Genomic DNA, 24,023 nt, shown 5'->3' with positions numbered 1-24,023 from the left:
AATACCTCAACTGGAATTCCATCACCTCCACTAGCTTTGTTCAGAGGGATGTTTCTTAAAGGCCACTTGACTTCACATTCCAGGATGTCTGGCTCTACGTGAGTGATCACACCATCGCGATTATCTGGGTCGTGAAGATCTTTTCTGTACAGTTCTGTGTATTCTTGGCACCTCTTCTTACTATCTTCTGCTTCTGTTAGGTCCATACCATTTCTGTCCTTTATTGAGCTCATTTTTGCCTGAAATGTTCCATTGGTATCTCTAATTTTCTTGAAGAGATCTCTAGTCTTTCCCATTCTATTGTTTTCCTCTATTCTTTGCACTGATCACTGAGGAAGGCTTTCTTATCTCTCCTTGCTATTCTTTGGAACTCTGCATTCAAATGGGTATATCTTTCCTTTTCTCCTTTTCCTTTCACTTTTCTTCCTTTCACAGAGAGAGGCCTTTGCAAGGCCTCCTCAGACAGCCATTTTGCTTTTTTGCATTTCTTTTTCTTGGGGATGGTCTTGATCCCTGTCCCCTGTACAATGTCACAAACCTCTGTCCATAGTTCTTCAGGCACTCTATCAGATCAAGTCCCTTAAATCTATTTATCACTTCCACTGTATAATTGTAAGGGATTTGATTTAGGTCATACCTGAATAGTCTAGGGTTTTCCCTACTTTCTTCAATTTATGTCTGAATTTGGCAATAAGGAGTTCATGATCTGAGCCACAGTCCGCTCCCGGTCTTGTTTTTGCCGACTCTATTGAACTTCTCCATCTTTGGCTGCAAAGAATATAATCAATCTGATTTCAGTGTTGGCCATCTGGTGATGCCCATGTGTAGAGTCTTCTCTTGTGTTGTTGGAAGAGGGTGTTTGCTATGACCAGTGCGTTCTCTTGGCAAAACTCTATTAGCCTTTGCTCTGCTTCATTCTATACTCCGGTCAAATTTGCCTGTCACTCCAGGTGTTTCTTGACTTTCTACTTTTGCATTCCAGTCCCCTATAATGAAAATGACATCTTTTTTGGGTGTTAGTTCTAGAAGGTCTTGTAGGTCTTCATAGAACCATTCAACTTCAGTTTCTTCAGCATTACTGGTCGGGTCATAGACTTGGATTACTGGGATACTGAATGGTTTGCCTTGGAAATGAACAGAGATTTTTTTTTGTCATTTTTGAGATTGCATCCATTACTGCATTTTGGACTCTTTTGTTGACTATGATGGCTACTCCATTTCTTCTAAGGGATTCTTGCCCACCGTAGTAGATATAATGGTCATCTGAGTTAAATTCACCCATTCCAGTCCATTTTAGTTTGCTGGTATACATGTAGTGTATTGGTACATATATACATTTAGTGTACTGGTATACATGCTTTGTTAACAAAATTATATGAAATACATATTTTATGTTTGATAACAGCACAAATTATTACTAACAGCCTTTTATTAATTATTTTGTTAAAGAATCCAAAGAGATTGTTTTTAAGATCTGAAACATTTTTAACTTGAGGATAAGATTATATCATATATGAGATCAGCTTTTTGAATCATTATACCAAAATAATTATGAGCAAAGAAACAATACTACTTGTCAAGCAGGCACTACTAAGTACTACTAATATCAATAACAACAATTCAGTCACTAGCACTTATTGAGTACTTTTGTAAACTTCACATCAAACTTGTGCTCTAGATGCTTCAATAACTGCATACTACAGATGAGGAAGCTCAGGCTCAAAGAGATGGTACAACTTGCACTTTATCATGAAACTATGAAACAGGATTTCTTTTCAAACTATTTATTTATTGAAAACCTCAGTAAGTTTAGACATGACCTCAATGTTCTGTTCGCAAACTTACTTGAAGCAAAATGACCACCTTATTTTTCAACTAACACATTCTCTGCTGCTGCTAAGTCACGTTAGTCATGTCCGACTCTGTGCAACCCCATAGACAGCAGCCCACCAGGCTTTCCTGTCCCTGGGATTCTCCAGGCAAGAATACTGGAGTGGGTTGCCATTTCCTTCTCCAATGCATGAAAGTGAAAAGTGAAAGTGAAGTCGCTCAGTAGTGTTCAACTCAGCAACCCCATGGACTGCAGCCTACCAGGCTCCTCCATCCATGGAAGTTTCCAGGCAAGAGTACTGGAGGGGTCACCAGTGCCTTCTCCAAACATATTCTCTATGTTTAGTGAAATACAAATATTTAGTCTTTTCTAAGAATGATAAAAGGTTACAGGTGAATTGTCTTTACCTGCTTTCTAAACGGATCTGATATCCAATTGTTTGACCAATCCTTTCTCTCCTCTCTGCAGCAACTCTTTCAGCCACAGCAATAGCTGCTAAGCGTCTTGGTTGAGTACAAAATATACGGCAGGGAATACCATTTTTAAAGCAATCATCTAAAAGGAACTGAGGAATCTGAAAGAAATTTTAAAGTACTATAAGATGACATAACTGTATATCCAGAAAATCCATGTCAACTGAAAAATCATTAGAACTAAAAAAGTTATGTAACAGGTCCAAACATTAAAAAAAAAACAAAACACACACACACACACTTTTCATGTTAACTGCTAATAATCAGTTGCTGCTGCTGCTACTGCTAAGTCGCTTCAGTCGTGTCTGACTCTGTGCGACCCCATAGACAGCAGCCCACCAGGCTCCACCATCCCTGGGATTCTCCAGGCAAGAACACTGGAGTGGGTTGCCATTTCCTTCTCGAATACATGAAAGTGAAAAGTGAAAGTGAAGTCGCTCAGTCAGGTCCGACTCTTAGCGACCCCATGGACTGCAGCCTACCAGGCTCCTCCGTCCATGGGATTTTCCAGGCAAGAGTACTGGAGCAGGGTGCCATTGCCTTCTCCAATGTAAAAAGTGTAATTTAGAAAGATTTTGTTCACAATAGAAACTAAAACACAAAAACAAAAGTATAAAGAAACAGTTAAGGTTTACATGAAAAAGATTATAAAACACTGCTGAAAAACATAAAAGATGGGAATATTCTAAAAAAATATGACATATTCCTGGGCAGGAATAATCAATATTGCAAAAATGTCAATTCTCTCCAAAATATCCTATAAAGTCAATGAAATAAAATTCTGTTGGAATCTTTTAAATAGTGAAAATTATAAAGAAATCAGAAATAGCCTAATACTAGGACTGCAAACACTCTTCTATAATTAAATTCAAACAGGTCAAAAAGATTTAAAAAATAAGGCAAAAGTCTTGCCAACCCCTACCATTACCAACAGTCCTCTTCACAAAAGTAACTACTGTTAAGTTTCTCATAAACTGTTTTGGGGGAAAAATATGCTTATACAACTTAAAATATTTGTGTATATAAACAGGTTTTTATTCTCACAAAGTGATTATTTAATGTTTGTAATCTGTTGATGTCACTTAACAACATATCAGATCTACCTAATCTATTTTAACAGCTGCACGCCTAATCTATTTTAACAGCTGCACATGCCATCTAATGGATGTGCTATAATTTAATAAATATGACTACATATAAAGTAACGTCCAGCTTTTTTAGGTTTGTTATTATTGATGTTGTTGCTTGCTATAAAGAACACTGTAGCGAGCATCTATCCTCAAATACTTTTGCAAAGACAAAAATATGCTGAGTCAAAGAGTATATAAATTTAATTTTCATAAAAATGATCAATCAGCCCTTCAAAACAATTTATACTTTTATCAAAAGAGCAGAAGATGCTGTTTTCTCATTACCTATGCAAATGCTGGATTTCATGAATTTTTAAATTGCAGCCAAACTAGTAGTTTAAAAACTATAATTATGTTTACTTTGTATATGTAGTATAAATTTGATGCAAAACTATCACATCAAGTAAAATATTTTTTCTTCTATAAACAACAAAGTAGAAACAAACCTGTGTAGTCTTTCCAGATCCAGTTTCTCCTACAATCAAAACTACTTTATTTTCCTTAATTATTTTAACAATTTCCTCTTGTTTTTCAAACACTGGCAGAGATTGTCTGAAAGAATCAAATTCAGATTCTCCTCTTTTTACTGGAATCTGAGGTATGCCATTGTTGAGTCGCCCACTTGTCTTGCTCATTTCCCGATTTTCTTTGAAAATGAATAAGAGAACGAAAAAAAAATGTATATCAACAATACAGTTAAAAACATAAGTAAGTAATTAATACCTTCTAAGTGTTTCTTCTCTACTCAGTCAACATAAAATTAGCAAGCAATGCCTCAGCTGCTTTACTCCTACACAATATTCTTCGAGAACATTTTACACATTTTGATATCAATTAGAAGGCAAATTTCTCAGAAGTATTCCTAGTGTATAATGTTTTAAAATGAACAAAAATCATTAAAAATAAAATCCAATTTTGATATCCTAAAATGATTCTCAAACTTGTTTCTATCGATTAGAACAAAATTTTAGAGTAGGAAACAATATACATTATACTTGTAAAGTCTATTATATGCAGTATGAAAACACGTATGAAAAAGAAAAAACCCCTCTTGAAGTCAGCATGTAAGATTATGTGATCAAACAGAATAACATGTGTAAATTTAAGGCCTTAATGCTTAACAAATCTCCTAATTGTGCATTTTAGCCAACATCTATATTTAAGCAGATAGGAACAAAAAAGGCATGATGTGTTTTATATTCTTCACATGACAAAATATTTCTGTGTGAATGTATTTTTATTAATAAAACTCCTTGATAGCTAGGACCATGCATTTTCTACATTCTGCAAACCTACTTCACAAATAGAAACTCTGTCACTGGAGATAATAAAAGAAATAAACTTCTCATTAGGAAAATTATTTTTCCAAACAGTAAAATTACAACTTCACTTTACAACCTAAATATATATATTTATCTATCTCTGAGCAAGTTAATATACTGAAGATTCTGTCCTATCTCTTCCCAGAAGCTGAAGCCCTAATTCAAAATTCCATTCATAGTGGATCATGGCAGCATAATATATAATAGTAAAGTGCAGACTGTGGAGTCAAACCTCATTTCTGCAGTTTACTAGCTGATTGAGTGGCCTTGAACAAATTATTAAACATCTCTGAGCCCAGTTTCTTCACGTGTGAAATAGGGGAAATTCTTACCTTGGAAGGGTTGCCATGAGGCTCTATAATCCAGTTTACTATGCTGTCCAGCACACAATAAGTGCTCAATAAATGGTTAGCTATTACTGTAACATGCAAAAAAAGAAACAAAAACAAAAACCCTGTCTAACTTAATGACATGCCTTAACACTGCATTTCATTACAAAATTTTTACAAATTCTAATCATTTCAAACAAACTTATTCACAATGAGAAATCTTACTTAATGTTGTTTTAAAATGTTAAAAATGCTTTAATGTTAAGTGGAAAAAGAATAGTCATTCAATAAAAGGATAAACAAGGAATCTCCCCAGAAAATACATACCAGCTTCAACAGCAAACACATTTCCTCTTTCTGTTTTAGGCAGAAGTTCAGTACGCTCTTTATTGGTGACAGGAAATCTCTGAATTAGGCTCCTAACAGCATGTTTTGTATTATGAGTCAAATTACAGGTCATCATTGCATGAGCTGTTTCTGATCCATCTTTCTTCTTCACAGTTAGGTATCTATTTGCTCCCTTTCTGAATATTAATAAAAATCATTTATTTACTATATAAGTCAATTTGTTCACATATGATGTATGGCTACTTAGAAAACATGTCTCAAGCAAAACACTGAAAAAGATAAAAATGCTTTGAGATAAAATGCTGAAAATCTCCAAAAAATTCAGTAAAGAGGAATTGAGTGCTAAAGAGGCCACAAGACCATTTTCAATTAAAATTTCAAAATGCTGCAAATCCAATTTTAATCACCAAAAAAGGCTTACTTACCCTTAAAGTTTATCTTAGCAGGCTTCATGGTGGATGAAACATCACCAACTAATACATGCTGGGAAATATACAGAGGGAGAAAATCAATTTGAACAACAGAATCTAAAAATGATAATGAAAATGCCACAGTGGTCCAGTTATGACAGTGATCCAGATTAATATATCCCACTGAGTGTTTTCCCAGTATGCTGGTAATGTCACACTCCCATGAAAAACCTGTTAAGAAAGCCAAGTTTAGTGGGTGAACAAAAAAAATCAGCATTATTGATAAGCATTTTCAGATGTATACTGGAAAAAAAAAAATAAAAAGAAATCTTTCAAAGTTTACGACTCCAGCTTTTGATTATAAGGTAATGATGATTTATAACTATTCTCAAGTTATTAGATTCTTCAATGAGTCCTAATTATATTTTGATGACTTCTGTAGCTTTAAGAGTACTAAGTGCAATGTCACACACAAAGGAAGTCCTCAGATGTATCTTGAAGGATTTAATAATACATGTCTATAATCTAGTACAAGGTAGTACTGGTAAAGAGCTCAGGCTCTGAAAGCACATGGACTTGGATTTGAATCCTACCTCTACCACTTACTAGCTGTGCAACCACAAGCAAATTATGTAATAGCTCTGAGCCTAAGATGATGATGATGATGATACCTGCCTCAAAGAACTATTAACATGATTAAATAAGATAATGCATAAAGGGCAGTATCTGTTACTGTGTACATACTAAATATAATAAATGAAAGCAATATTATAGCCAGGAAAAAATATCATTTCTTATACCAAAAAAGTTAACCAAAACTTTATAAGAACATTTTTACAATTTGTTAATGCCACTATCACCTTACAAAAATGAGCAACAAAGCCACAAACACAATGAAAAGGACATGTATAATTTTTCTAATTCTCATTAGATTTAAAATTTTTTCAACAATACCTTCACTATAGAATGACATGAAACTGAAGATTAACCTATACAGTTTTAGCTATCTAAGTCTTCTAAGTCTTGGTCTTCAATTTACCAAGATTTTTAATTTCTGAAAATTCCTCAATGAATTATAACCTTTCTATGCCCTCATCTACTCCTGAACAAGTACTTAGTGATGCTTCAATGATGACATAAAGATGAACTTATTAAAATTTAATCTTATCTATAAATTTTAGTCAATTCCATGGGTAAATCAGAATTACTGGATTCTAGAGATGTTCTCCGTAGTAGGTTCTTTTCCCATCAGTCACTCATTCCCCTTCTCTCCCATTTACTTCATAAAATTTTAACTACAGAAGGCCAGAAGTGTGCTTAAATGAGCACTAGAGCAAGAGTCACTAGAACACAAGAGGCCTGTGTTCACTTTCAAGTAACGATGTGATCAAAAATAAATTAATTTACTTCTCTGACACAGCAGAACCATTAATTTTAAAATCTCGAATATGTCTATCAGTTCCAAGATGTTTTAATTTTCTCAAAAATCATCTCAGCAAAGTTTTCTAGATTTTACTTTTAATTCTCTTTTATTCAATCATTCATCATATACTGAATACCAACTGTATGCCACGGACTATGCTAGAGGCCAGGATTACAAAGTTGAGGAAAATACACTTTTTCCTCTGTAAGCTCACAACTAAATTAACAGGTTAGGTTGAAACTTTCCCAACACAGATTGCCTAATAATCATACAGAATTAATGTATAAGAATGAGCTTCCCTGGTGGCTCAGTGATAAAGAGGAGATGCAGGAGATGCCACTCTGATCCCTGGGTCAGAAAGATCCCCTGGAGAAGAAAATGGCAACCTACTCTAGCATTCTTGCCTTGAAAATTCCATGGACAGAGGAGCCTGGTGGGCTACAGTCCACGGGGTTGCAAAAGACAACAAAACAATGTACAAAAATAACTCATATTAAGCAGTGGGAATACTTAGCCACTACCATTTAAAATTTACTAAATTTGGTTTGAACACAGATGGTGGACAGAAAGATAATACCAACTTGCTAACTTTTGTTTTAGTAAAAAATTCTACTTGTCAATATTAGGGCTTTTCCTATACCATTCAACACCACAGTGGCACTGATATATAATTCAAAAATTAGTGAAATTTTGGCAAAATATTCACTTGTTATTGTGCAGATGAAAACATTCTATACAGCAGTTGTCCTAGGTAAATTAATACAATAAAATTTCACCATGATTTCATTCCAACATAACACACTACCATGAAAATCTAGTAGTCCCTTTACAAAGCAAAATTAACTAGAAACTACCTGCAAAATGTGGAAAAGATGCTAGATAAGTGAAGTTCACAAGAAGCTTTAAAAATGTAGTAACATGCAAGCCACATATGTCATATTTAAGTATAAATGGACTGAAAGTACAGGTAAGAACATTGTAACTTCTAACTTTTCAAAGGGAAAAGTAATCATACGTTATAATGAAGTTCTGATATTTCAATAGCTTCTTCCTTTTAAAGAAATGATGATATAACTAATCAAATTTGATACAATTTTAATATTAATACATTGTGGTGACCCAAGGATGAAAGAGCAGATAAAACCAAGGAGGGCCTTGGAATGTAGGAACAGAAAAACCAGACCCTTATTGTCTTTCCCTCCCACACCCATGTTGTAACTATTAACGAATTTCGGGTCCTCCTGAGCAGTATAACCTGTCTCCCCTTCTCCCTGCAAGACCCCTATTCTGTTCCTTGTGCCCTGGCTATAAAAATAGACTAAGGACCTGTTCAATGTCCATTCTCCTTTGGGCCAGCCCACTGTTCTAACAGCATCCTCCACTCTAATAAACTTTATTTCCCTCTCATTCTATCTCATGTCTGGAAATTCTTTTCCAACACGCACATGGGCCATGACATAAATGTTGCATTTACGTAGAATGTTACTGAATAATTTACCTCAAATACAACCATACAGCTATTCCCCACTTTACAAACCTGAGAACAGTTTAAAAATCTGCTGAAGAGCCAAAATCTGTAATCACTGCTTAAAAGTTCTCTCTTAAGTAGTTCTCTCTTAAAAGTTCTCAGCCACCAAGGAATTAATGTCTCTATACAAAGATTCAAAGTCTTCCCTCACAGCTCAGTTGGTAACTCCTGCAATGCAGGAGACCTTTGTTCGATTCCCGGGTTGGGATGATCCCCTGGAGAAGGGATAGGCTACCCACTCCAGTATTCTGGCCTGGAGAATTTCATGGACTGTATAGTCCATGGGGTCGCAAAGAGTCAAGCACAACTGAGCGATTTTCACTTCACTTCACAAAGATAATACACATTTGTTTAATGTCTAGCAAATACTTAATTTCATATCCCTTTAATCTGTACTTCCACTAGGCAGATAGAGGGGCTTCCCCAATGGCTCAGCAGGTAAAGAATCCACCTGCAGTGCAGGAGACACAGGAGACGCCACTTCAATCCCTACGTCAGGAAGATCCCCTGGAGTGGGAAATGGCAACCCACTCCAGTATTCTTGCCTGGAAAATCCCATGGACAGAGGAGCCTGGTGGGCTACAGTCCAACGGGTGGCAAAGAGTCAGACACCACTGAGCGACTAAGCACAGGCAGACAGATGCAAAGACCTAACTCCAAACCATTTTATCTTCAATACTGTAATACAAATATATGAATTTATTGAAATTTATACCACACAAATCTGTGCTTTTTATGATTAGCTCAGAAATAATAAACCAAGTTAATTTTGTCACTAAACACAATTATTTCCATGTCATGCTCACTATGTTTGTGACAATTTTTTTTTCTTTTTGTGACTTAATGGACTATAAACAACTTAGAAATGAGCATTATCTAATATTTCTCTCTTAACTACTCAGAGTTCCTAAAACACTGCTATGAATTCACTACAAACAACAAAAATTAATTAGCTAAACACTAACTATGTTTGATTGTTGGCTCTGCCACTTGCTAGCTGTGTGAACTTGGGAAAACTAGTATCTCCAAGCTTGACTTGCCTCATCTGTTATATAGGAACCAGGTATTAAAAAAGTAGAACCTACCATATAAGAATGTTGAGGATCAAATTATAATTTACATAAAGCACCTAGCACAATGCCTGTCACACAAGAGCACTTAATAAATGTTAGCTACTGTTACTATTATTTCTGTACATCACAGGGTTTTAATGGATTTCCAAAACTTCACTAACAGGCTTCCTCACTTTTAACCCAATTTTCTTATTTTAGCTAGGGGAAGAGAGGGGGAGTGCAGCATTCAATCTTCTAGGGCAGAAGGTAAGGGAGGCAATAACTAAAATCTGAAAGGGAGGTCTTGTTGTAGGGTGAGAAAAATACTTGCATGCGTGCCTGCATGTGTGTGTGCTCAGTCGTTAAATTATGTTGGACTATTGTGACTCCATGTCCCACCAGGCTCCACTGTCTAGAGGATTTCTCAGGCAAGAATACTGGAGTGGGTTGTCATTTCCTCCTCCAGGGGATCTTCCCAAGCCAGGGATCGAAACAGCGTCTCCTGTATATCCTGCATTGGCAGGCAGATTCTTTACCACGAGCCATCTGGGAAGCCTAAGTGAAATACTTGGATACCTATTAAGCAGCACCTTCAGCAATGACAAGATTAAAAACCTGTACTTGGAAAACCTGCTTTCATATACTTTATATCTATTCTCTCTACAAGGTTTTAACAAATTTACTTTGTAAGTTTCATTTTGTCTAACTTGGACTAAGAGGAATAGGAAACAATTTTGTTTTATTCATGAACAAATTAAAGACTCAGAAAAGTATGCTCTTAGAACCAAAACATAGTGATACCAGTTGAGGAAAAATCAAACAAATTATAAGGAGGTAAAATCTGGGGTATGGGAATATTTGACTGGGAATTTCTAAGAAAACATAAGGATATAGTAAAGAACACAAAACAAGTGCTATTCTAACACGAGTATTTTTACCAAAAGGTGAACAGTTATTAAAAAAAAAAAAAAAACAATTCAAAGTAAATTCAACTCTCTAAAAGGAGATGAAAAACAAAATCCAACACACATAGCTTCATTTCAAAAGAAAGGATATTAAAAAAAAAAAGTGATCAGAAAAACAACTGTAAATTATCACACAGTAATTCTGCAATCTGTTTTTAAAACTCAAGTAAGAAGCTCAAAATAAACTGCAGGATCACAGCATCTCAACTAGCACAAAGAGATTAACTCTTTCATTTTTTTACATTAAAAAAAAAAAAAAACTGGCATTTAAAGTCAAGGGACATGATCAAACTAAAGAATGAAGCACTGAGAGACTGGGAGTAGAATCTAGGTTTCTTGCCCTTTTCTCCATACCTCTCAAATAGGTATAATGCATAATACCAGACACAAAAGAAAAAGAGAGAGAAAGACTAATTTGCTAAATTAACAAAGTTAATTCTAGGAGATTAAAAATAAGAGATCTTTACTCAGGAGTGAACATAAGTTCCATTTTATTTAATCATTTCTAATCATCAGCTTTGTGACTTGGTATGAAAGAAAACAACAAGCATGTGTTCTAAAGCATACCATTATAGTACAGTAGCTTTGAAAGAGACAGGCTCTGTTAATAATTGTATTTATTATTTTAAGGTTATCCATTCTTCAAGGGAAAAAAAAGAGTTTTGGTTTCTATAAAAAAAAATATCTTTCTGAATGCAATCAACTTCAACTTTTAAACCATTTTACTAACATCTTAAAATTTACCTTCTTCCCCCACTTTCTCCAACCAGGGAAAACAAAAAAAAGGGGGATAGGAAGAAAAGCAAAGAGCTGAGTTTGGTACAAACATAAATCAGATCTTCTATATACAATATAATTTAGGATGTGAATCTAAAATGGTTTAACTATTTAGTCAAAAACATTTCTCTTTTTCAGTAAAGTTTTTTTAATTAAGAAAAGTTATCAGCTTACCCTTTACTTTTAGAAACCAAACCAAGAGACTGACTCAATCGATGAATAAAGGCTCTTTCTGTACTGGTCAAAGAAGAAGGAAATTCCATTTCTATAGGGAAAAAAAACAAAACCACAAAGCATCATTTACTTGATAGGCAAATTTCTTTAAAGGTATTTCAGTACACATATATTTATAAAATTTGAAAAAAATCATATAAGCATATAATCACATTTACCATATTTTATGTGAAAAGTAGATACAGGTATACCTCAGTGAGATTGTGGGTTTGGTTCCAGACTCTTGCAATAAAACAAATATAATAAAAAATAATAAAGCAAGTCATACAAATTTTTTCGGTTTCCAGGGCCTATGCTGGTTTGTTCCTGGCCCTATTTATGGTTACACTAAAAGACTCTGATGCTGAGAGGGATTGGGGGCAGGAGGAGAAGGGGACGACAGAGGAGGAGATGGCTGGATGGCATCACTGACTCGATGGACGGACATGAGTTTGAGTGAACTCCGGGAGTTGGTGATAGACAGGGAGGCCTGGCGTGCTGCTATTCATGGGGTCGCAACGAGTCGGACACGACTGAGCGACTGAACTGAACTGAACTGAACACTATAGTCTATTAAATGTGCAATAGCATTATGTATTAAAAAACAATGTATACACAGTAATTTAAAAATACTTTATTGATAAAATATGCTAACCATCATTCGACAACAGAGAATTGTCACAAACCTTCAACTGTTTAAAAAAGAAAAAACTATTTAAAAAATCTGCAAAGTACAATAAAGTGTAATAATCAGATATACGTGTACTAATTAACCACTTAATGTCTACCAGAATTCTGGTATCAGTAACACTTAAACCTAAATATGATAAACGACTCTGATGTTCGCCAAAGATTACTACTCTTACTTGTGCTGAAATCTTGAGCTCCTATAAAAACTGACGAAGTTTACTATCTTAACTTACTTCTTGTTTAATTAACAAAATGCTTATTTCCTTCAATGATGAGGTATGCTCAAGAATTTTGAACGCTCAGCGTCGGATTCCATTGCCTTTGCCTTCAAAACTGCACAGAATTCATATTTTTCTATCTCAGACTGGATATGTTGCATATTTCTGGGGCTTCATATCTGTTTTCTTTTTTTTTTTTTTTAAGACGCTTTTAATTAAGCTTCCAGAGTAAGGGGGTCTTGTATTTAGACCAGCAAATCAGAATGAGCACTTAATATATGCTGTACTGATTACAGGGCGACTGCTGATTCTGCGCTGTGACTCAAGTCGCTTTCTAACCTTAAGAGGTGTGGAAGATGCTTTGTCTACCAGGAGTTTAACTCCTTTTTTTTAAACTATTTAATAGAGTGATGCTTCCAGGATTTAAGCAAAGGACTACATGTTGCCACTTCATTCCTCTGAACGGTTTCCTTCCACTCCTTAACTCAAACTAAACCTGCTGCTGCTGCTGCTAAGTCGCTTCAGTCGTGTCCGACTCTGTGCGACCCCATAGACGGCAGCCCACCAGGCTCCCCCGTCCCTGGGATTCTTCAGGCAAGAACATTGGAGTGGGTTTCCATTTCCTTCTTCAACGCATGAAACTGAAAAGTGAAAGTGAAAGTGAAGTTGCGCAGTCCTGTCCGACTCTTTGCGACCCCCATGGACTGCAGCCTACCGGGCTCCTCCGTCAATGGGATTTTCCAGGCAAGAGTACTGGAGTGGGATGCCAAACCTACCTCGATTCAGAAAAAGAAAAAAAAAGCAGGGGCTAAACAACACCTAAAAGTTGTGGCAAAGCTACCGGAAGGCCTCTCCCTAGGGAAAGAAATGCCTCCTGCTACGCAGCAACCTGATTTTTTCGCTTTCGGACCCCACGAAGGGTCCTGAAACTTGGCTGACCCGCAGGACTCTGCGGCTCCTCGCATCCCAGGAGAGGGCGACCACGCCGGCCTCCGCCCCCCGCCCGGGCCGGGCCGTCTTCCCTCCCACGCGTGAGGCAGCCCCTGCCCACCGAGGGGCCGGGCTTCCGGGAGGTGGGGCAGCCGGCGGGGTCCCTGTCAGGAACCTCACCTCTCTGGTCCCCATAGCGGAAGCGCTCCAGAGCGATATTGACTGCGATCTTCACCTCCTCGTCTATACGAATGTCCTTCAGCCCCTTGGCACGGCCGCCGCCCCCAGGGCAACAGGGCGCGGGGCCGCCTCCGCCCCCACCGGGAGCCGGGGGCCGCGGGGAGACGCTGCTCGGCCTAGACATGGCCCTGAGGAGACGTTCTCCCCGCGATAGAGTGGCCAGGCCTGCAGGCTGACAGCCAACGATCGCAAGACTGGGCCTCTCGAGCGCTGCCTGGGGCCGGACGGCCTCACAGGCGGCCTGCACTGCGCAGGGAGCACCAGAAAGCCCTCGGTCTCCACAACAGCCGGCGAAGTGCCGGCGCCAGTGAAGCTCCAGCCCGGCGGACAGCGCGGCCGTGATGACGTCACCGGAGCCGGCGCCCGTGACCTCAGCGCGCAGGCCGCCCAGGCCTGGGGGCGCTGCACCCCAGTCTCCAGCTCCACAGCTGTGTTTCTCCCCGTTGTCTCCGGTCTTCAGCTGCACCCTCACCGAGGGGCTCCTATTCGATCGCTATGTGGTTAAATCCTTTGTTAATTCATTCAATAAGCATGTGTGGGCTCCTACTCTGTGTCCTAGATATACATTGGGAAACCAGACAGAAGGAGTTCCTGCCCTCAAGGAGTTTGCGTTCTATTGGGGGTAGTGTTGCCAGATTTAGTATATAAAAATACAAGATGCCCCGTTTATTTGAATGAAAGATAAAGAACAAAATTTTAGTATAGGGCTTTCCCATGCAATATTTGGAAGCACACAGACTGAAGAATTCCCTGGGCTTCCCTAGTGGCTCAGACAGTAAAGGGGTTTGATTTCTGGCTTGGGAAGATACCCTGGGAAAGGGAATGACTACCCACTACAGTATTCTTGCCTGTAGAATTCCGGGGACAGAGGAGCCTGGCCAGCTACAGTCTTTAGTTGGACACAACTGAGAACACAAGAATACTAGGAGTAAAGAATTACTCAACATCTGAAATGCAGATTCAACTGAGCAGCCTTATTTGGCAACCCTAGATGGAAAAAACAGGCAATAACCAAAAAAATGATTAAATGGTAGTTGTAAATGCTATGTGAGGTGATGGAATAGGAAGATGGAACTTTCAGGCTGCAAAGTCAGGGAAGATTATGAGAATGTCCATTTACATTTATACAGTTACACTAACACAAACCTAAACCCAGCCACACTGCTTCCACTCTGGTCTTCCTATTATCCATTCTCCAGAAAGCAACTAGAATGATCTTTTTAAAAACACATTAAAAAGATCTTGGTTCTCAGTATCTTTGAGTTCCTTATCCACTGTTTCAACCAACCACTAAACCAAAAAAAATGTTTTTCAGTTCAGAAAGTTCCAAAGAGCAAAGCTTGAATTTACTATGCATTGCAACTATGTACACAGTATTTATATCCTATTAGGTATTATATGTGATTTAGAGATGATTCTAAGTATATAACAGGATGTGTATAGGTTATATGAAAATACTACTATTATTTTAAGGGCTTCCCTGATAGCTCAAGTTGGTAAAGATTCTGCCTGCAGTGCAGGAGACCCTGGTTTGTTTGATTCCTGTGTCCGGAAGATCCCCTGGAGAAGGGATAGGCTACCCTCTCCAGTATCTTTGGGCATCCTTTTTGGCTCAGCTGGTAAAGAATAGGCCTGCAATGCAAGAGACCTGGATTGAATCCCTGGATTGGGAAGATCCCCTGGAGAAGGGAAAGGCTACCCACTCCAGTATTCTGACCTGGAGAATTCCAGGACTGTATAGTCCATGGGGTCACAAAGAGTCAGACACGACTGAGCAACTTTCACTCACTGCCATTTTATATAAGGCACTTGGATTTTTGTATCCTCAAGGGGTCCTGGAACCAATCCCTGCAGACAGAGAGAAAACTGTAAAAGCCAAGTAGGATAACATCCCTACACAAAGCACTCTTATCAGTCCCCACTGCAACTCTAAAATACCCTCATTTCCTTACTAAGACCCTTAAGACTGTACATGATCTGGCACCTGTCTACCCCCATAAGGCTCATCTGTGACCATTCTCATCCTCACAGTGCTCAAATGCACTGATTTATTCCTGTCCCTTGAACATATCAAGCTCATTACTATCAGGGAAACTTTCCACTTGAACAGTTTCCTCCTGCACATGACAGTCTCCCTCCCAATACTTCATATGGATGCCTCTTTCTCATTATTGAAGCCATCATCATTATCCCTTACCTAGATAGGCTCTCCCACAGTAAACCATTATCATTTAATATTGTTTGAAATTACTTTATTTATTTATTTATTATTTGCTCTTCCCACTACAACATAAGCCTTTTAAGAGCAGGAACCTTGTTTATCTTGTTTGTCAATATTTCATCAGCAGCAAGAACTGTATGGTCATACAATAATTATTGATTGATTTTCCATATTTATATAATAGAATATAATTAAGATTTGTCATCTCTATCCTTTACAAATTTTCTTCATAATTCTTGGAATCCTAATCAATTTGATTGATTAGGCAAGGGTGGGCAGTGGCCTGCTGCAGGGCTGGGGACACTGAGTGTAGCAGGGCGTGCAGGGGACCTTTTGAAGGAGGTCACCATTATCTTCATTACCTGCACCATAGTTTGGCCCCAGGTAAATAACAGGGAGGGAACACAGCCCCACCCATCAACGAAAATTAGATTAAAGATTTACTGATCCTGGCCCCAGCCATCAGAACAAGACCCAATTTTCCCCTCAGTCAGTCTCTCCCATCAGGAAGCTTCCATAAGCCTCTTATCCTTTTCCAACAGAGGGCAGATAGACTGAAAACCACAATCACAGGAAACTAACCAATCTGATCACAAGGACCACAGCCTTGTCTAACTCAATGAAACTGTGATCCATGCCCTGTAGGGCTACCCAAGATGGACGGGTCATGGTGGAGAGTTCTAACAAAACGTGGTTCACTGGAGAAGAGAATGACAAACCACTTCAGTATGCTTGCCTTGAGAACCCCATGAACAGTATGAAAAGACAAAAAGACAGGACACTGAAAGATGAGCTCGCAGATGGATAGGTGCCTGATATGGTACTAGAGATAACTGGAGAAATAACTCCAGAAAGAATGAAGAGACAAAGTCAAAGCAAAAAATACCACCCAGTCCTGGATGTGACTGGTGAATGGAAGTAAAGTCAGATGCTGTAAAGAGGAATATTGCATAGGAACCTGGAATGTTAGGTCCATGAATCAAGGCAAATTGGAAGTGGTCCAACAGGAGATGGCAAGAGTGAACATCAACACTTTAGGAATCAATCAGTGAACTCAAATGGACTGGAATGGGTGAATTTAACTCAGATGACCATTACATCTACTACTGTGGGCAGGAACCCTTAGAAGAAATGGAGTAGCCATCATAGTCAACAAAAGAGTCCGAAATGCAGTACTTTGATGCAATCTCAAAAATGACAGAATGATTGCTGTTCATTTACAAGGCAAACCATTCAGTGTCACACTAATCCAAGTCTATGACCTGACCAGTAATGCTGAAGAAGCTGAAGTTGAACGGTTCTATGAAGACCTGCAAGACCTTCTAGAACTGACACCCAAAAAAGATGTCCTTTTCATTATAGGGGACTGGAATGCAAAAGTAGAAAGTCAAGAAACACCTGGAGTAACAGGCAAATTTGGCCTTGGAGTACAGAATGAACAGGGCAAAGGCTAATAGAAATTTCGCCAAGAGAATGCACTGGTCATAGCAGACACCCTCTTCCAACAACACAAGAGAAGACTCTACACATGGACATCACCAGATGGTCAATACTGAAATCAGATTGATTATGTTCTTTGCAGCCAAAGGTGGAGAAGTTCAATAGAGTCAGCAAAAACAAGACCAGGAGCTGACTGTGGCTCAGATCATGAATTCCTTATTGCCAAATTCAGACGTAAATTGAAGAAAGTAGGGAAAAACACTAGACCATCCAGTTATGGCCTAAACCAAATCCCTTACAATTGTACAGTGGAAGTGATAAATAGATTCAAGGGATTAGATCTGATAGACAGAGTGCCTGAAGAACTATGGACAGAGGTACATGACATTGTATACTGAAGTGGAAGTCACTCAGTCTTATCCAACCCTTTGTGACCCCATGGACGACATACAGTCCATGGGATTCTCCAGGCCAGAATACTGGAGTGGGCAGCCTTTCCCTTCTCCAGGGGATCTTCCCAACCCAGGAATAGAACACAGGTCTATTGTATAGAACACAGGACATTGTATAGGAGGTAAGATCATCCCCAAGGAAAAGAAATGCAAAAGGGCAAAATGGTTGTGTGAGGAGGCCTTACAAATAGCTGTGAATAGAAGAGAAGTGAAAGGCAAAGGAGAAAAGGAAAGATATACCCATTTGAATGCAGAGTTCCAAAGAATAGCAAGGAGAGATAAGAAAGCTTTCCTTAGCAATCAATGCGAAGAAATAGAGGAAAACAATAGGGAAAACAAATGGTAAAAACTAGAGATCACTTCAAGAAAACTGGATACCAAGGGAACATTTCATGGAAAGATGGGTGCAATAAAGGACAGAAATGGTATGGTCCTAACAGAAGAAAAAAATATTAAGAGGTGGCAAGAATACACTGAAGAAATACAAAAAATATTTTCATGACCCAGATAAACACAATGGTGTGATCACTCACCTAGAGCCAGATATCCTGGAATGCAAAGTCAAGTGGGCCTTAGGAAGCATCACTATGAACAAAGCTATTGGAGGTGATGGAATTCCAATTGAGCTATTTCAAATCCTAAAAGATGATGTTGTGAAAGTGCTACACTCAATATGCCAGAAAATTTGGAAAACTCAGCAGCGACCACAGGACTGGAAAAGGTCAGTTTTCATTCCAATCCCTAAGAAAGGCAATGCCAAAGAAAGCTCAAACTACCGCACAGTTACACTCATCTCACACGATAGCAAAGTAACTTGAGAAATCTGTATGCAGGTCAGCAAGCAACAGTTAGAACTGGACGTGGAACAACAGACTGGTTCCACATAGGGAAAGGAGTACATCAAGGTTGTATATTGTCACCCTGCTTATTTAACTTATATGTGGAGTACATCATAAGAAACCCTCGGCTGGATGAAACAGAAGCTGGAAACAAGATTGCCGGGAGAAATATCAATAACCTCAGATATGCAGATGACACCACCCTTATGGCAGAAAGTGAAGAAGAACTAAAGAGCCTCTTGATGAAAGTGAAAGAGGAGAGTGAAAAAGTTGGCTTAAAGCTCAACATTCAGAAAACTAAATCATGGCATCCAGTCCCATCACCTCATGGCAAATAGATGGGGAAACAGTGGAAACAGTGTCAGAGGTGGTTTTTTTTTTTGGCTCCAAAATTACTGCAGATGATGACTGCGGCCATGAAATGAAAAGATGCTTACTCCTTGGAAGGAAAGTTATGACCAATCTAGACAGCATGTTAAAAAGCAGAGACACTACTTTGCCAACAAAGGTCTGTCTCGTCAATGTTATCTATGGTTTTTCCAGTAGTCATGTATGGATGTGCGAGTTGGACTATAAAGAAAGCTGAACACCGAAGAATTGATGCTTTTGAACTGTGGTGTTGGAGAAGACTCTTGAGAGTCCCTTGGACTGCAAGGAGATCCAACCAGTCCACTAAAGGAAATCAGTCCTGAATATTCATTGGAAGGACTGATGTTGAAGCTGAAACTCCAATACTTTGGCCATCTGATGCAAAGCACTGACTCATTTGAAAAGACCCTAATGCTGGGAAAGATTGAGGGCAGGAGGAGAAAGGGATGACAGAGGATGAGATGGTTGGATGGCATCACCAACTCGATGGACATGAATTTGAGTGAACTCCAGGAGTTGGTGATGGACAGCGAGGCCTGGCGTGCTGCAGTCCATGGGGTCACAAACAGTCAGAAATGGCTGAGCGACTGAACTGAACTGAACTAAATCAGTTTGACTGGCCGCTGGAAAGAGTTCTTGATAAGCAGAAATGGGTCCTGTACCCTTGTCCTGGCATGGTTACCAGTAAACTGTGTGGACATTTTCTATTAATACTATGTTGATTTCTGTGTATCCTAAATTCCTTAGCTATGCAATAATAATGCCACAATTTATTAAGTGCCCAGGGACACACGCTTTATTTTTCCAATCCTCATAAAACATATGAAGTAGTTACATTACCTCAGATGAGGAAACTGGCTGGATGAGGTTAAAACTGGTCCAAGGTCATGCTAGCAATAATCAATGAGATAATGGAAACTAGGCCCAGCTGATTATGAGGCCTAGCTTCATTCCAGGACAAATCATAAATAGAAGATTATATTTGAATTCACCAAATATATTGTGATGAAACTGAAAACATTTTATGTGGGGTCAGACACATATCTAATCTCCCTCCATAACTTCTTTATTCCACTGTTTATTGGCTCCATCATTTATAAGCTTTGTGACTTGACTAGTTACTTTGCCTTCCCAGCTTCATGTTCCCATCCATAAAATGGGTATGTTTAATATTCATTTTATAGGATTGCTGTGAGTTTGACATAAGATGTAAATATCAAGCATTGATCTGATATGTGCTGCTTTTTCCCTTCTTTCTTTTCTTTTGGAATAAATGCCAAAATATTCATAGGCCTACTTGGAGAAGGAAAGGGCAACCCACCCCAGTATTCTTGTCTGGAGAATCCCATGGACAGAGAAGACTGGTGGGCTATAGTTATGGGGTTGCAGAGTCAAACAAGACTGAAGCAACTTGGCAGCAGCAGCAGTACCTAGTAAGAGTATGGAATATGTTTGTTGAAATAAAAGAGAATGTTTACCTATATTATATATCAATAAATTATAAGGTTAATCAGATTCTTCATTATCTAACATTTTTGTATACTCCTAGAAATTTCTGTTGCTTAGGGTAAAACCCGACAATTCTACTTTATACATATGCGTTGGGGAAAAAATTAAAATTAGAGAAGATATGGAATATTTACAAATTATTTCAAGTTGAACTTAGTGTAGATAGACCTAAAGTTTTAGTGTTTGTTTTTGCTGTTGTATAGTTATGGTCTGTGGAAGGACTTAACTTCCCTATGTGTGTGCGCCTGCTCAGTCGTGTCCAACTTTCGGTGACCCCATGGACTATAGCACACCGGGCTCCTCTGCCCATGGGTTTTCTAGGCAAGAATACTGGAGTGGGTTGCCATTTCCTTCTCCAGGGGATCTTCCTGACCCACATTGTTATAAATATTATAGGAATTAAGTTAGACTATATCCGGCGCATTTAGCGTGGGCAGCTGCGACCAGCACACTTAGCACGACCGAGAGGAGCTACCCCACGTCCGAGGTCAGGCGCAGAAGCCGGGAGGACCCCACGCCCGAGCAGAGGCGGCCAAGAGGAGTTGCCCCACGTCCGAGGTCAGGGGCGGTGGCCGGGAGGACCTACCCCACCTCCAAGGAGCGGTGGCTGCGCGGGCCCAGGACGGCCTAGAGGAGGTATTCCACGTTCAAGGTCAGAAGGGGCAGTGGTGAGGAGATACCCCTCGTCCAAGGTAAGGAGCAGCGGCTGCACTTTGCTGGAGCAGCCGTGAAGAGATACCCCACGTCCAAGGTAAGAGAAACCCAAATAAGAGGGTAGGTGTTGCAAGAGGGCATCAGAGGGCAAACACACTGAAACCATAATCACAGAAAACTAGTCAATCTAATCATGAAACTAAGGCATGCTCGTGGGTCCACCCAAAACAGGCGGGTCGTGGTGGAGAGGTCTGACAGAATGTGGTCCCCTGGAGAAGGGAATGACAAGCCACTTCAGTATTCTTGCCTTGAGAACCACATGAACAGTATGAAAAGGCAAAATTATAGGGCACTGAAAAAGGAACTCCCCAGGTCAGTAGGTGCCCCATATGCTACTGGAGATCAGTGGAGAAATAACTCCAGAAAGAATGAAGGGATGGAACCAAAGCAAAAACAATACCCATCTGTGGATGTGACTGGTGATAGAAGCAAGGTCCGATGCTGTAAGAGCAGTATTCCATAGGAACCTGAAATGTCAGGTCCATGCTGCTGCTGCTGCTGCTAAGTCGCTTCAGTCGTGTCCGACTCTGTGCGACCCCATAGACGGCAGCCCACCAGGCTCCCCCGTCCCTGGGATTCTCCAGGCAAGAACACTGGAGTGGGTTGTCATCTCCTTCTCCAATGCATAAAAGTGAAAAGTGAAAGTGAAGTCACTCAGTCGTGTCCGACTCTTCGCGACCCCATGGACTGCAGCCCACCAGGCTCCTCCATCCATGGGATTTTCCAGGCAAGAGTACTGGAGTGGGGTGCCATTGCCTTCTCCATCAAGGCAAATTGGAAGTGGTCAGACAAGAGATGGCAAGAGTGAACGTCGACATTCTAGGAATCAGCAAACTCAAATGGACTGGAATGGGTGAATTTAACTCAGATGACCATTATATCTACTACTGCAGGCAGGAATCCCTCAGAAGAAATGAAGTAGCCGTTATGGTCAACAAAAGAGTCCGAAATGCAGTACTTGGATGCAATCTCAGAAACGACAGAATGATCTCTGTTCGTTTCCAAGGCAAACCATTCAATATCACAGTAATCCAAGTCTATGCCCCAACCAGTAACACTGAAGAAGCTGAAGTTGAATGGTTCTGTGAAGACCTACAAGACCTTTGAGAACTAACACCCAAAAAAGATGTCCTTTTCATTATAGAGGACTGGAATGCAAAATTAGGAAGTCAAGAAACACCTGGAGTAACAGGAAAATTTGGCCTTGGAATAGGGAATGAGGCAGCGCAAAGACTAATAGAGTTTTGCCAAGAAAATGCACTGGTCATAGCAAACACCCTCTTCCAACAACACAAGAGAAGACTCTACACATGGACATCACCAGATGGTCAACACCGAAATCAGATTGATTATGTTCTTTGCAGCCAAAGATGGAGAAGCTCTATATAGTCAACAAAAACAAGACCAGGAGCTGACTGTGGCTCAGATCATGAAATTCTTATTGCCAAATTCAGACGTAAATTGAAGAAAGTAGGGAAAACCACTAGATCATTCAGGTATGACCTAAATCAAACACCTTATGATTATACAGTGGAAGTGAGAAACAGATTTGAGGACCTAGATCTGATAGATAGAGTGCCTGATGAACTATGGATGGAGGTTTGTGACATTGTACAGGAGACAGGGATCAAGACCATCCCCATGGAAAAGAAATGCAAAAAAGCAAAATGGCTGTCTGGGGAGGCCTTAAATAGCTGTGAAAAGAAGAGAAGCGAAAAGCAAAGGAGAAATGGAAAGATTTAAGCATCTGAATGCAGAGTTCCAAACAATAGTAAGAAGAGATAAGAAAGCCTTCTTCAGCGACCAATGCAAAGAAATAGAGAAAAACAACAGAATGGGAAAGACCAGAGATCTCTTCAAGAAAATTAGAGATACCAAGGGAATATTTCATGCAAAGATGGGATCGATAAAGGACAGAAATGGGATGGACCTAACAGAAGCAGTAGACATTAAGAAGAGGTGGCAAGAATACACAGAAGAACTGTACAAAAAAGATCTTCACGACCCAGATAATCACGATGGTGTGATCACTGACCTAGAGCCAGACATCCTGGAATGTGAAGTCAAGTGGGCCTTAGAAAGCATCACTACGAATAAAGCTAGGGGAGGTGATGGAATTCCAGTTGAGCTATTTCAAATCCTGAAAGATGATGCTGTGAAAGTACTGCACTCAATATGCCAGCAAATTTGGAAAACTCAGCAGTAGCCACAGGACTGGAAAAGGTCAGTTTTCACTCCAATCCCAAAGAAAAGCAATGCCAAAGAATGCTGATACTACCTCAAAATTGCACTCATTTCACACGCTAGTAAAGTAATGCTCAAAATTCTCCAAGCCAGGCTTCAGCAATATGTGAACTGTGAACTTCCAGATGTTCAAGCTGGTTTTGGCAAAGGCAGCAGAACCAGAGATCAAATTGCCAACATCCGCTGGATCATGGAAAAAGCAAGAGAGTTCCAGAAAAATATCTATTTCTGCTTTATTGACTATGCCAAAGCCTTTGACTGTGGATCACAATAAACTGTGGAAAATTCTGAAATAGATGGGAATACCAGACCACCTGATCTGCCTCTTGAGAAATTTGTATACAGGTCAGGAAGCA

General features: G+C 39.4%; 1 protein-coding gene across 5 annotated transcripts in view; it reads right to left on the bottom strand.

The window, feature by feature from the left end:
* Window positions 1-24,023, bottom strand: part of YTHDC2 (YTH N6-methyladenosine RNA binding protein C2) — a 119,761-nt gene that overhangs the window by 56,706 nt on the left and 39,032 nt on the right. The window contains exons 1-5 of one of the 5 annotated variants that reach the window (XM_055536512.1): window positions 13,820-14,240; window positions 11,763-11,853; window positions 5,413-5,609; window positions 3,881-4,080; window positions 2,239-2,405 (exon numbers count right to left, since the gene is read on the bottom strand). In XM_055536512.1, coding sequence (XP_055392487.1) covers window positions 2,239-2,405; window positions 3,881-4,080; window positions 5,413-5,609; window positions 11,763-11,853; window positions 13,820-14,003 — 839 coding nt within the window. In that variant the 5' untranslated portion in view covers window positions 14,004-14,240. Of the gene's footprint in view, window positions 1-2,238; window positions 2,406-3,880; window positions 4,081-5,412; window positions 5,610-11,762; window positions 11,854-13,485; window positions 13,742-13,819; window positions 14,241-24,023 lie in introns of those variants that run through there. The other 4 variants (XM_055536513.1, XM_055536515.1, XM_055536516.1 and 1 more) reach the window with 4 other exon arrangements.

Source organism: Bubalus kerabau, chromosome 10 (assembly GCF_029407905.1).
Source record: "Bubalus kerabau isolate K-KA32 ecotype Philippines breed swamp buffalo chromosome 10, PCC_UOA_SB_1v2, whole genome shotgun sequence".
In the NCBI taxonomy this organism is placed as follows: domain Eukaryota; kingdom Metazoa; phylum Chordata; class Mammalia; order Artiodactyla; family Bovidae; genus Bubalus; species Bubalus kerabau.
The sequence above is the reverse complement of the archived record's forward strand: the minus strand, read 5'-3'. Positions and strand labels throughout refer to the sequence as shown.